The 12,485-nt window shown below is 41.6% G+C and overlaps 1 protein-coding gene across 3 annotated transcripts in view; it reads left to right on the top strand.

Moving 5' to 3' along the window:
• The first annotated feature begins 727 nt into the window (after positions 1-727).
• Positions 728-12,485, top strand: part of LOC110509626 (multiple C2 and transmembrane domain-containing protein 1) — a 45,192-nt gene continuing 33,434 nt past the window's right edge. For 2 of the 3 annotated variants that reach the window (XM_036967669.2, XM_090227106.1), the window contains exon 1: positions 728-1,678. In XM_036967669.2, the coding sequence (XP_036823564.2) occupies positions 1,160-1,678 (519 nt within the window). In that variant the 5' untranslated portion in view covers positions 728-1,159. The remainder of the gene's footprint in view (positions 1,679-12,485) is intronic. The other variant, XM_036967670.2, reaches the window with a different exon arrangement.

Genomic DNA, 12,485 nt, shown 5'->3' with positions numbered 1-12,485 from the left:
TTCCCCCAGTCTCTCGTTTTCTCACCCTCCTAGTTTTGACCCTTGCCTTGGACCCTTTTGACCCTTTGCCCCTACTCTGGATTACCGACCTCTGCCTGACCTGAGCCTGCCTGCCGTCCTGTACCCTTGACCCACTACTCTGGATTATCGACCTCTGCCTGTCTTGACCTGCCCCTGTAGCTGTGATAAACATTGTTACTTCAACACAGTCTGCATTTTGGTCTTACCTGAAACGTGATAACTGAGAGAAAATTATGCATTTTTAATGTTAATTAAAGGTCAAATATAGGTGTGTTGACTGTGATAAAGGCACTGTACTATGAACTCTCTTATTTTCTAAATGAACAAATGAAATAGGCAGAGGCATGGTGCAAATAGCCGCAGAGGCACAGTGACATATGCCTCAATGCAGTCATATTCATGGTTTATTGGGTGTGTGGCTTTCAGTTAATAATTTTTGGCAAACCATCCAGTGAGAGTGAATGTCATTCCATGTCATCTGTTCTGTTATATTTAGTAAAATCTGACTAACTGAGTGCACTTCTTGCAATGATTTATATCTGAGGGTTTTTGCATGTGTATGTAAAAAGACAAATAATGTCCCATTTGGAACACTGACATTTAATTAAAGAGCATTTTATTTTTGGTGGGTGGGCCTGGGCCCAACCAGCCCCACCCATGCCTACACCCCTGGATTAAATAGATCTATTTAACCAGCTTGGTATACATTAACAGCATGTCTAGTTTGATAGTAGGCTACTCACATTATGTAATTTTAATTTGATCATTTATTATGCACAGGCATATTAGTTTGTAGTCTACCTGGTGTACAGACAGGAATCTTTTGGCACCCTGCGGGCTGTTGAATACGCTTGTTTTGAAACATCTGGGCAAAATGCAAACACCCCCTTTGCAGAGTAGCCTACCATTCACGGCAAATCAGCGTACTTCCGCGTAAAGCAATTAGGCTACTATCACTCACTCCATTGGTCTACCCTACAGAATTCATCGAAGCAACGTTGCGGTGTCTTCAAAGGAGAAACTGCGTAATGCGCAATAGCTGCTGGTCTCCAGTGCGCCTTGTCAGTCCATCATGCTGTGACACTTATCGTTTCGAAAGCAGCAGCGCACCACACAGAGAGAGAACGAGCAGGAGAGAATGGAGAGAAGTGAAGAGAACGACGATGAAGCCTCCTCGTCCTCGTCCCAGCAAAACACAATGTGGAAACAATTTCAAGCGAGAGCCAAACCCATCCTTAGCCCCAAACTCAGCGCCAGAAACCCAGATGAGAAAAAGGAGAAGGGATCATTGTGGATGTTTCGGAAGAAGAAAAAACACCCTGTTTTGGATCGTGTGATCTCCTCCTCACAGCCCGACCTATTCTCTGAACCGGTGGGTTTGGACTTGCAGGAGTCGCCCCTCTGCGGCAAAGTGGACCCGAGCACCAGCCACAGCTCCAGACAGGCGGGCGAAGAGCCGATGCAGCCCGACACACAGAGAGTCGTTGGCGGCTCGGGAATCCCGAAGCCCACGCTAGTACAGCTGGTGCAATCCCACCACAAGAGCTCCTCGCTGGGGTCCTCGTGCCTGGAGAGGCTGGTTGCGGACCCTTCAGCGAGTGGTAGTGACAGCGATGTTGGAGAGAAGGAGGCACAGCTGGATAAAGCTGACCTGCAGGTAAGGATCAATGAAACAAAGATACCGCTATAGCCTATCTCTATTAGCCCGACATGAGTAATATCTTTGCAGCATGTACATGGAGCCTATAGATATAATGTGGGCTATAGTAGCAATATTGGAGCTACAGGCTATACGTGTACTGTACCACCCCGTTACAATATATTGTAGCTCTTTTGTAGCCTTTATTTAGGGTTCTAGGCTAACCATAATTTCAATTGAAGCTGCTAAACTAAACTACTATGCTGGTGTAAAACAGCACCCGCATCATCAAAGGAAGTTACCTTTAGCTAACAACCAAAGACAACAGTACCTTGGGATGCTCGACCAAACAAATGTGAACAGTTTAATTTGTTTAACAGGTCATTTGGGTAAGTAAACAACCATTGCATAACAATACCTGCAGGACAGGTTGATCTGATGGTCATATGGTTCACCTTTTAGTTGTGTGTGTGTGTGTGTGTGTGTGTGTGTGTGTGTGTGTGTGTGTGTGTGTGTGTGTGTGTGTGTGTGTGTGTGTGTGTGAGCGTGTGAGAGTGCATGCATGATGTGTGTTTTCCAGCTAAGACAACAGCTGCAGCCTGACCAGACCTGTTGACTACAGGTTACAGTTGTGTGTCTTTACACAATGACAAGACAGATGATATTTCATCAAATAAGAAAAACACAATCCCAGGGTTTTGGGAAGGGAGGGGGTAATATAAGTGTAAATATAGTTAGTTAAAGATCTCCTTTCCTCTGAGAGACAACAAATTGGTGCCCAAATGGGTCTGAGATAAGACAATGTAATACCATAGTGTTTCTGAAAAGGATAATGTGTGTGTGTTTGCTGTGTGGGGAGGGGAGGGGAGTAAGAGAAATGCATGATCTAAGAGTATGGAGCCAGATAGCTGCCAAAAGGTTGAACGTGCTTATCGTTAGGATCGCAAGAACAGCCATGTGTGAAACATGAAACGTAAACGTGACATTTCATCTGTGAACATACAAACACCATGTTACGATTATGGTCCAAAAAAATGTAGGCTTGAACTAATCTTGTGTTGCAATTCTGACGTACAATAATACCTTTCAGGGTTTTGTCCGTTTCATCTTACCAACAAAAACAACCTATACCAAACAGCCTGTGCGGAGTGCTACTCGAACAAGCATAGCACAGTATAAAAAAACCGAAGTCAGGGAAACCGGAAAGAGGTATCCTGCGCATCTTCAAGTTAAAAATCTCCATTCTCTAATACTCAGTTGAGTTGACTTCACATTTAGGTAGCTAATGGAATGGATACAGCTGTACCACTAGCTGTATTATGCCTACAACAGTGATGTTTCAGTCCAATAGGTATATCTCTACAGCATGGGCATATCTCTGGGTGACGTGGACATCCCCATGCGTGCACCTTATCAAAATATGACTAATTCAATATTGCACCATCCCATTCTCTTGGCTCTGTCTGCAATCATAACCAGTAGTATCTACCAGGAATAATGAATCATAACTAGTAGTATCTACCAGGAATAATGAATCATAACCAGTAGTATCTACCAGGAATAATGAATCATAAGCAGTAGTATCTACCAGGAATAATGAATCATAACCAGTAGTATCTACCAGGAATAATGAATCATAACCAGTAGTATCTACCAGGAATAATGAATCATAACCAGTAGTATCTACCAGGAATAATGAATCATAACCAGTAGTATCTACCAGGAATAATTAATCATAACCAGTAGTATCTACCAGGAATAATGAATCATAACCAGTAGTATCTACCAGGAATAATGAATCATAAGCAGTAGTATCTACCAGGAATAATGAATCATAACCAGTAGTATCTACCAGGAATAATGAATCATAAGCAGTAGTATCTACCAGGAATAATGAATCATAAGCAGTAGTATCTACCAGGAATAATGAATCATAACCAGTAGTATCTACCAGGAATAATTAATCATAACCAGTAGTATCTACCAGGAATAATGAATCATAACCAGTAGTATCTACCAGGAATAATGAATCATAACCAGTAGTGTCTACCAGGAATAATGGATCATAACCAGTAGTATCTACCAGGAATAATGAATCATAAGCAGTAGTATCTACCAGGAATAATGAATCATAACCAGTAGTATCTAACAGGAATAATGAATCATAACCAGTAGTATCTACCAGGAATAATGAATCATAACCAGTAGTATCTACCAGGAATAATGAATCATAAGCAGTAGTATCTACCAGGACAGGTTATAGCCAAGACTTAAATCAATATTTTGTTTTGTTTCATTCATTGATATGGATATAGCCTCTGCGTGATGGGGTTGTGCAACGCGAATGAAACATAACCAGTAGTATCTACCAGGAATAATGAAACATAGAATAAACTACATGTTTGGGGAATCTGAATTATGTATGAACGCTCTTGGCCACTCAAAATGTTTTAATATAGAATATTTAGATATGTATTTCATCACTCAAAATCTTGCCAAAGCATATTTTGTAGGCGGGGTTAATATGATTTTTAAAATTCAGAACATATTAACTTTGAAACGAACGAGGTAGATGTTAAACGTAGGCTAAGTCTGACATTAGGTAGTCTCCATATAGGCTATTCCCTCCATCACAACACTTTTTATTATAGGCCTCCAATTAAAGAGAGAATCTAGCTCACAGGCCTCTAAGTATAGCCTCTAAATACATCTTAAACTAAATAGTTGAAGAAGCACATGCAGTGGCTGATAGGGAAAAACAGATCTGGCAATAAGAATAGGCTATAGATAGTCTTGACCATTTGGGACCCCTTGGCTATTTCCCTCAGGACAGGTTATAGCCAAGACTTAAATCAATATTTTGTTTTGTTTCATTCATTGATATGGATATAGCCTCTGCGTGATGGGGTTGTGCAACGCGAATGGCTATAACAAGCCTCCATACAGAGTGGAATTAGCAAATACAGCAGTCAAAATGCCTAATATAAGACCTACAGTCCGTGCTCCCAAATCCTGGAAGGAGTGTGATTCATTAGGTTACATGATCACCACAGTAGCCCCACGCGGCTATAAAATATATGGCCATTAAATAACACAACAGCATGGCATACTTAGATAGTGGAATAGGCCTAGCATAAATCACATTTACTTTCTATTTTTTCTGCTCAGGCGGTTATTCTAGACAAGGCTCTTCTGTGTCTTTATAGTATCATTCCCACACAAGTCATTTGCTGAAGGCCCAAGCTTATACTACATAATCTACTGGTATCGAATGCAGTTATTGTTACGTCGAATGTCGTTATCGAATGCAGTTCTTAAACAAGCTCTAGACTTTTATTTTGGAAATGAAACCGGAAGCTTCAAAGCAACTCTAACGTCTGGGCTAGAGTTGCTTGCTTGACTAGCTAACTTCGACTAGCTATGTCCTTCAGCAGATGTCAAAGTTTGTACGTATAAAAAAGCCATCTGTAACTGAGTAAAGGGAGACATAAAGTAATAATTCATAGAATTCATAATCCTAACATAGGGTTTGTTCGTTTACAGATCTAATTCAACTGTTACGTTTCATGTTTCACACATGGCTTTTCTTATCAATCAACTGACATATTGATTTTCTTACGGTCCTAACGATATGTACGTTCAACCTTTTGAAAAACTCTGAAAAACTCTGAAAGAAAGTCTGCCAAGGTGATACAGTGAGAGTCAGACTATTTGACACTACCCACAGGGCACACCACGTCATTTCAACGTGGATCATTTGGTTAATCATTCCTATTTGGTTAAGACGTTGATCAACGAGATTACAACCTATATTCACCCACTCAAAAAGAGAGCCAAAAGTTAGTTGAATTTCCAATGTGTTATCTCTATGCTTGCAACCATGTAAAAGCACTACCACATTTCAATGGAAAAACAAAGATCTGTGGTTTATTTATACAACATATTAATGTGTCGTCACCGCTTCATCTAGTAGCAGAACCAAATGACTTAGATTGCAGTTGAGATTACATGTTACATTACAGTTGATATGATTTTGTGGGACAGTGTAGCCTATATGAATACCCCCCCCCCCCCGCCCCCACGCTAATTAAAGAGCACTTAGAACACTGTTTTGAAACGAGAGACCACATTTGCAGCTGTTTTAGGAAAATCGGGATTGAGTGAAGTATCAGCAAATATGTTGAATAAACAACTGAGCTGACAAGGTATCCCTTTAATGAACATGGAGAGCTTCACAAGCTTGACAAAATGACCTTATATCTTTCAGACTAATACTGCTATTTACTGACTTGTATCGCTTTGTTAGAAGCATGCTTGGGGTCGTTGTGCCTTTGGAAGACCCATTTGCAACCAAGCTTTAACTTGATGTCTTGAGATGTTGTTTCAATATATCCACATAATTTTCCCTCCTCATAATGTCATCTATTTTGTGAAGTGCACCAGTCCCTCCTGCAGCAAAGCACCCTCACAACATGATGCTGCCACCCTCGTGCTTCATGGTTGGGATGGTGTTCTTCGGCTTGCAAGCCGCCCCCTTTTTCCTCCACACATAACGATGGTCATTATGGCCAAACAGTTCCATCTTTGTTTCATCAGACCTGAGGACATTTCTCCAAAAAGTACGATCTTTGTCCCCATGTGCAGTTGCAAACCGTAGTCTGGCTTTTTTATGGCAGTTTTTGAGCAGTGGCTTCTTCCTTGCTGAGCGGCCTTTCAGATTATGTCGATATAGGACTCGTTTTACTGTGGATATAGATACTTTTGTACCTGTTTTCTCCAGCATCTTCACAAGGTCCTTTGCTGTTGTTCTAGGATTGATTTGCACTTTTCGCACCAAAGTACGTTCATCTCTAGGAGACAGAATGCGTCTCGTTCCTGAGCGGTATGATGGCTGCAAGGTCCCATGGTGTTTATACTTGCGTACTGTTGTTTGTACAGATGAACGTGGTACCTTCAGGCATTTGGAAATTGCTCCCAAGGATGAACCAGACTTGTGGAGGTCTACAATTTTTTTTCTGGGGTCTTGGCTGATTTCTTTTGATTTTCCCATGATGTCAAGCAAAGAGGCACTGAGTTTGAAGGTAGGCCTTGAAATACATCTACAGGTACACCTCCAATTGACTCAAATTATGTCAATTAGCCTATCAGAAGCTTCTAAAGCCATGACTTCATTTTCGGGAATTTTCCATGCTGTTTAAAGGCACAGTCAACTTAGTGTATGTAAACTTCTGACCCACTGGAATTGTGATACAGTGAATTATAAGTGAAATAAATTGTCTGTAAACAATTGTTGGAAAAATTACTTGTGTCATGCACAAAGTAGATGTCCTTACCGACTTGCCAAAACTTTGTTAACAAGAAATTTGTGGAGTGGTTGAAAAACGAGTTTTAATGACTCCAACCTAAGTGTATGTAACCTTCGACTTCAACGTGTTCTTGAGTCTTTCCTTTCAGTGATGGGTTCATTCTATTTAGGAGCCTAAACCATTCAAAAGGTAGGGCCACATTTGTAGGAAGATAACAGAAACCGCTCTGTTTATTACAACTGCATCTAGCGGCTATCGTTCTATGAACCAAGTGTACATTTTCTCTTGTGACCCCACTTTCACATGGGGTCGTGATATGATATGATAGCTTCTATATATTTTCACAAGTGCAACGTGACTGTAGAAGAGACAGGTTGGAATGTCGATTCTCATCAAATGAATGGGAAGTTTGACTGAAGTACGGGACACACTTTTTAAATATGTGTTTTAATTTGGTGATAAAATGCGGCAGGTGATTGTTTGTTTGCAGGATTTGGAATTTGCTCTCTGGGCCTGCCGCATAGGCAAGAGTTTTCCCTTCAAACAAATGAAATGGTTGAAAATGGAAACACTTTGCCTTCCCGGCGCGAGGGCTGCTGAAGTGCACCTACTGCCAACAACTCGAAAATATATATATATCTTTTTTTCATGTATCGTTGGGTTTTTTACAGAAATGTTTGGTGATCGACTAGGAATGCCTTGGAGATCAACCAGTCGATCGCAAATGTGGTTGAAATAGTGACCACTGCTGTAGTTGGAAACGTGAATCCAAAACATAATTTGTCACCTTGTCGACAAGTTTATAAGCTATTTATTGTCGTTTCTAAAGTGACATTGAATCGTGTTTGGTTGTCAACTCAAACACATATCAACTTTTAAAGTTGATATATATTCTACTTGGATGGTTCCATCTGTGCCACCGGCTTAGTCTGGTTTTAATTACAGTATTCAGTTTGTCTTCAAATTAGTAATTGTTATGTTGGATTCACGTCTCCATCTCAACCAAAAATCGCATTTAAGAGAATAGGACTAAATCAAATCAAACATAAAATGCACTTTAAATAATGTCCTATTCTTTAACGTAGATTTTAGGTTGAGACAGAGGCGTAACATATAAATGATTCATTTTGTAGACAAACTGGAATTAAAGCCAGACTAAGTCAGTGGCACAGATGGAACTATCCAAGCAGATGATACATCTCCTTCAAATGTTGATATTTGGTTGCGTTGACAACCAAACACAATTCGTAAGCCCTAGGCCTACGTGTTGTCTTATTTGGTTGATTCCTGGGTTGAATTGAAACGATAGCTGTTGATTTGCAAACGCTATGTCGGCCTTAATAGCATCATTGATGATATATGAGCGGAATAACTTTGATAGCAACAGTGAATCTATTTAGTTTTTAAGTGGACATCTCTCAACAATTATTCTCACGATAGCACATTGGTAGTCAGTGACAAATATCATCGCTAAGTAGGGCGTGGTAAATAAAACTCTGGAACTGAAAGGGTAGCTGTAGATAGATCAATTCTCCAGTAGGAGGTGCTGCCCATCCTATATATTTTATTCCAGATAGTGGATATAACATTGAAGATCTGACATTGTTCTATGTGCAAATTCAACATAATTATTTCAAGGTTTGTCTTTGGTAACTATGATGACATAATCCTGTGGTTGGAATTTCACTCTCAAAACAACAGTTTATGTTGATAACTTTTTTTCAAATCCAATGTATTTTCCTCATAGATTTCACATCGCACAACGTTGACAAATGACCTTGAAACAACGTTGATTCAACCAGTTTGTGCCCAGTGGCTTTTTCCAATTTCCTTTGCCTTGTGCAGAACCACCAGCTTGATTTCCCAAGTGTGATTGTGTTTTAGTATCCATTATAGAAATGCACGACGGTTTGCCAGAATGTACTGCGATCGAAGGGAGAGACAGAGAGCAGCAGAAGGAGAGAGTTTATGGATAGAGGAACAGAATGAGAAAGGGAGAGAGAGAGTTAGGATAGAGAGAGAGAGAGAGAGAGAGAGAGAGAGAGAGAGAGAGAGAAAGTTTATGATGAGAGGGACAAAGGGAGTCTAATTTGACCAAATGTGTTTTTGCAGACTGAGCCATATCCATTACATCTGAACACTACAGGCTGTCGGAATTCCTGATCTAGATATATAATCCTACATTTTTATTCTATTCTAGACAAGTTTTGCATCGTACCGGAGAGAGGGAGGGAAGGAGAGAGGGATTATGGAGAGAGAGAGAGAGAGATCATGTAGAGAGAGATCATGGAGAGAGAGAGAGAGATCATGGAGAGAGAGAGAGATCATGTAGAGAGAGACAGAACGAGTAATAGAGAGAGAGATCATGTAGAGAGAGACAGAACGAGTAATAGAGAGAGAGATCATGTAGAGAGAGACAGAACGAGTAATAGAGAGAGAGATCATGTAGAGAGAGACAGAACGAGTAATAGAGAGAGAGATCATGTAGAGAGAGACAGAACGAGTAATAGAGAGAGAGATCATGTAGAGAGAGACAGAACGAGTAATAGAGAGAGAGATCATGTAGAGAGAGACAGAACGAGTAATAGAGAGAGAGATCATGTAGAGAGAGAGAGAGAGAGACAGAACGAGTAATAGAGAGAGACGAGGAGTATTTATGGAGAAAAGGAGTGAGTAAGAGAGGTGTGTGTGTTTCGGAGTGAGGATGACAGAGAGCGTTAAAAATTCCTGTACCACAGGGACATTTCCCGGCAGATTACCTGTCTGAGCCTGCACAGGGGCCAACCTTTCACAATCCTTGGAAAAGGGAAAATAGGTAAATAGGGGTGGATTCTTCAGCAGGTGTCATCACGTTACAACAGGGAGCCTTTGGCTGCCAATAGGGCTCTGGTCAAAAGTATTGCCCTATGTAGGGAATTAGGGTTGCTTTTTACGTGCGTGCGTGCGTGCGTGTGTGCGTGCGTGCGTGCGTGCGTGCGTGCGCGTGTCCCCTAGTGATGCGTGGGTTGACTCATAACCCGCGGTCCCTGCGGTTATAGCCGCGGAGCGGGTGGGTTTAGGGGAAATTAAATATTGTGTGGATGAAGGTGGGTGGCAGGCGGGTTGAATAAAGAAAAAGTGGGAAAAGAGGATGATAGCAGTGCCGGCTGTGTTATATGTGATGATTGTGAGGCGCTACACAAATTCAACAGTCACATGACGGGAACTTCAAATAGGCCTATGGCACATCAAGGGAACTGTAGCCTGATGTTTAGATGGGTTAAATGGAAACTGAAATCTGGACACTGACTGTAGGTCTATGACCTCTCACATTAAGCATTTCTTGCAGTAAAATGACACACCAAATGTACGCTACATTTTTATTTGGGAACAGGAGTGGAGAAATATGATTTATTTCTTTCAGCGTCTTGAGAGAATGGGAACGCGCAGTTGCTGTCTGTAGAGGTGCTATCTTTATCAGAATCATAAACAGGTGGGTGCAGGTGAACAAGCAGCTGACCTGTGCTCCACACATATGTTTGTACATAAACTCAGCAAAAAAATAAACATCCTCTCACTGTCAACCACGTTTATTTGCCAGTTCTTGCTGTGAGATGTTACCCCACTCTTCCACCAAGGCACCTGCAAGTTTCTGGACATTTCTCGGGGGAATGGCCCTAGCCCTCACCCTCCGATCCAACAGGTCCCAGACGTGCTCAATGGGATTGAGATCCGGGCTCTTTGCTGGCCATGGCAGAACACTGACCTTCCTGTCTTGCAGGAAATCACGCACCGAACAAGCAGTATGGCTGGTGGCATTGTCATGCTGGAGGGTCCTGTCAGGATGAGCCTGCAGGAAGGGTACCACATGAGGGAGGAGCATTTCTTCCCTGTAAAGCACAGTGTTGAGTTTGCCTGCAATGACAACAAGCTCAGTCCGATGATGCTGTGACACACCGCCCCAGACCATGACGGACCCTCCACCTACAAAACGATCCCGCTCCAGAATACAGGCCTCTGTGTAACACTCATTCATTCAACAATAAACACGAATGCGACCATCACCTCTGGTGAGACAAAACTGCGACTCGTCAGTGAAGAGCACTTTTTGCCAGTCCTGTCTGAACCAGCGACGGTGGGTTTGTGCCCATAGGCATCGTTGTTGCCGGTGATGTCTGGTGAAGACCTGCCTTACAACAGGCCTACAAGCCCTCAGTCCAGCCTCTCTCAGCCTATTGAGGACAGTCTGAGCACTGATGGAGGGATTGTGCGTTCCTGGTGTAACTCGGGCTGTTGTTGTTGCCATCCTGTACCTGTCCCGCAGGTGTGATGTTCAGATGTACCGATCCTGTGCAGGTGTTGTTACACATGGTCTGCCACTGCACGGATGATGTCCTGTCCATCCTGTCTCCCTGTAGCGCTGTCTTAGGAGTCTCACAGTACGGACATTGCAATGTATTGCCCTGGCCACATCTGCAGTCCTCATGCCTCCTTGCAGCATGCCAAAGGCACATTCACGCAGATGAGCAGGGACCCTGGGCATCTTTCTTGTGGTGTTTTCAGGGTCAGTAGAAAGGCTTCTTTAGTGTCCTAAGTTTTCATAACTGTGACCTTAATTGCCTACCGTCTGTAAGCTGTTAGTTCATTAATAGTTTATGGTTCATTGAACAAGCATGGGAAACAGTATTTAAACCCTTTACAATGAAGATCTGTGAAGTTATTTGGATTATTCAAATTATCTTCGAAAGACAGGGTCCTGAAAAAGGGACGTTTCATTTAATGTGTGTGTTTGCATGCCTCTGCATAGTGTGTGTGTGTGTGTTTGCACGCATGTGTGTAAGAGGCCTGTCATGCCAAATAATGTCCCCCAGCCAAATAGTGTCCACCTCTGCGTCACAATGGGATTCCATAAACTATAAGCGTCCGTAGCTATATCAACGGTGTGATGACCTAATTATTAGAATTTTGGAGATCATTACAGCCTTAATTACGTTCTTTTCATCATCGCTATGTAAACAAGGCTGATTTCCGCCGCAATTTTGCTGTTTAAACAAGTTTTGTTTAGCTAATGGAATTTAAAAAAAAAACCTTTTGGTACCTTGTTAACACTACAACATGGAATCCATGTCTTAAACATGGCTGCGTTTCGTAAATGTAGAAGAAAATGTGTAATCTGCTTGACACGTTAAAGTTACTTACCTTACAGATCAGGAAGTCAGCTAATTTCCACTCCATCCATATGCAAATCGGTTTGATTCATACACTGGCTTGTCTGGCTGTCACGGTTTTATTTTCACCTGCCCTTCCCTTGTCTACACTGAAATAACATAATTTCAGTAGTCCTCCGTTATGATTTTAAAAATAAAATAAAAAAGAAGCTCGTTAGCACACCCTTGTGGTTGAGTATATATGTATCTATTGTAGGTCCTAGGATACAACAATGAATAATGTGGAACAAATAAATACCACCAAAGGACAAGTTACAATAATGAACACCTTGTGAAACAAATGTGAAAACCAACATGGCAATATTTCAGAGT

The sequence above is a fragment of the Oncorhynchus mykiss genome, chromosome 29 (assembly GCF_057628025.1).
Source record: "Oncorhynchus mykiss isolate SJ-2025 chromosome 29, ASM5762802v1, whole genome shotgun sequence".
NCBI lineage: Eukaryota > Metazoa > Chordata > Actinopteri > Salmoniformes > Salmonidae > Oncorhynchus > Oncorhynchus mykiss.
The sequence above is the reverse complement of the archived record's forward strand: the minus strand, read 5'-3'. Positions and strand labels throughout refer to the sequence as shown.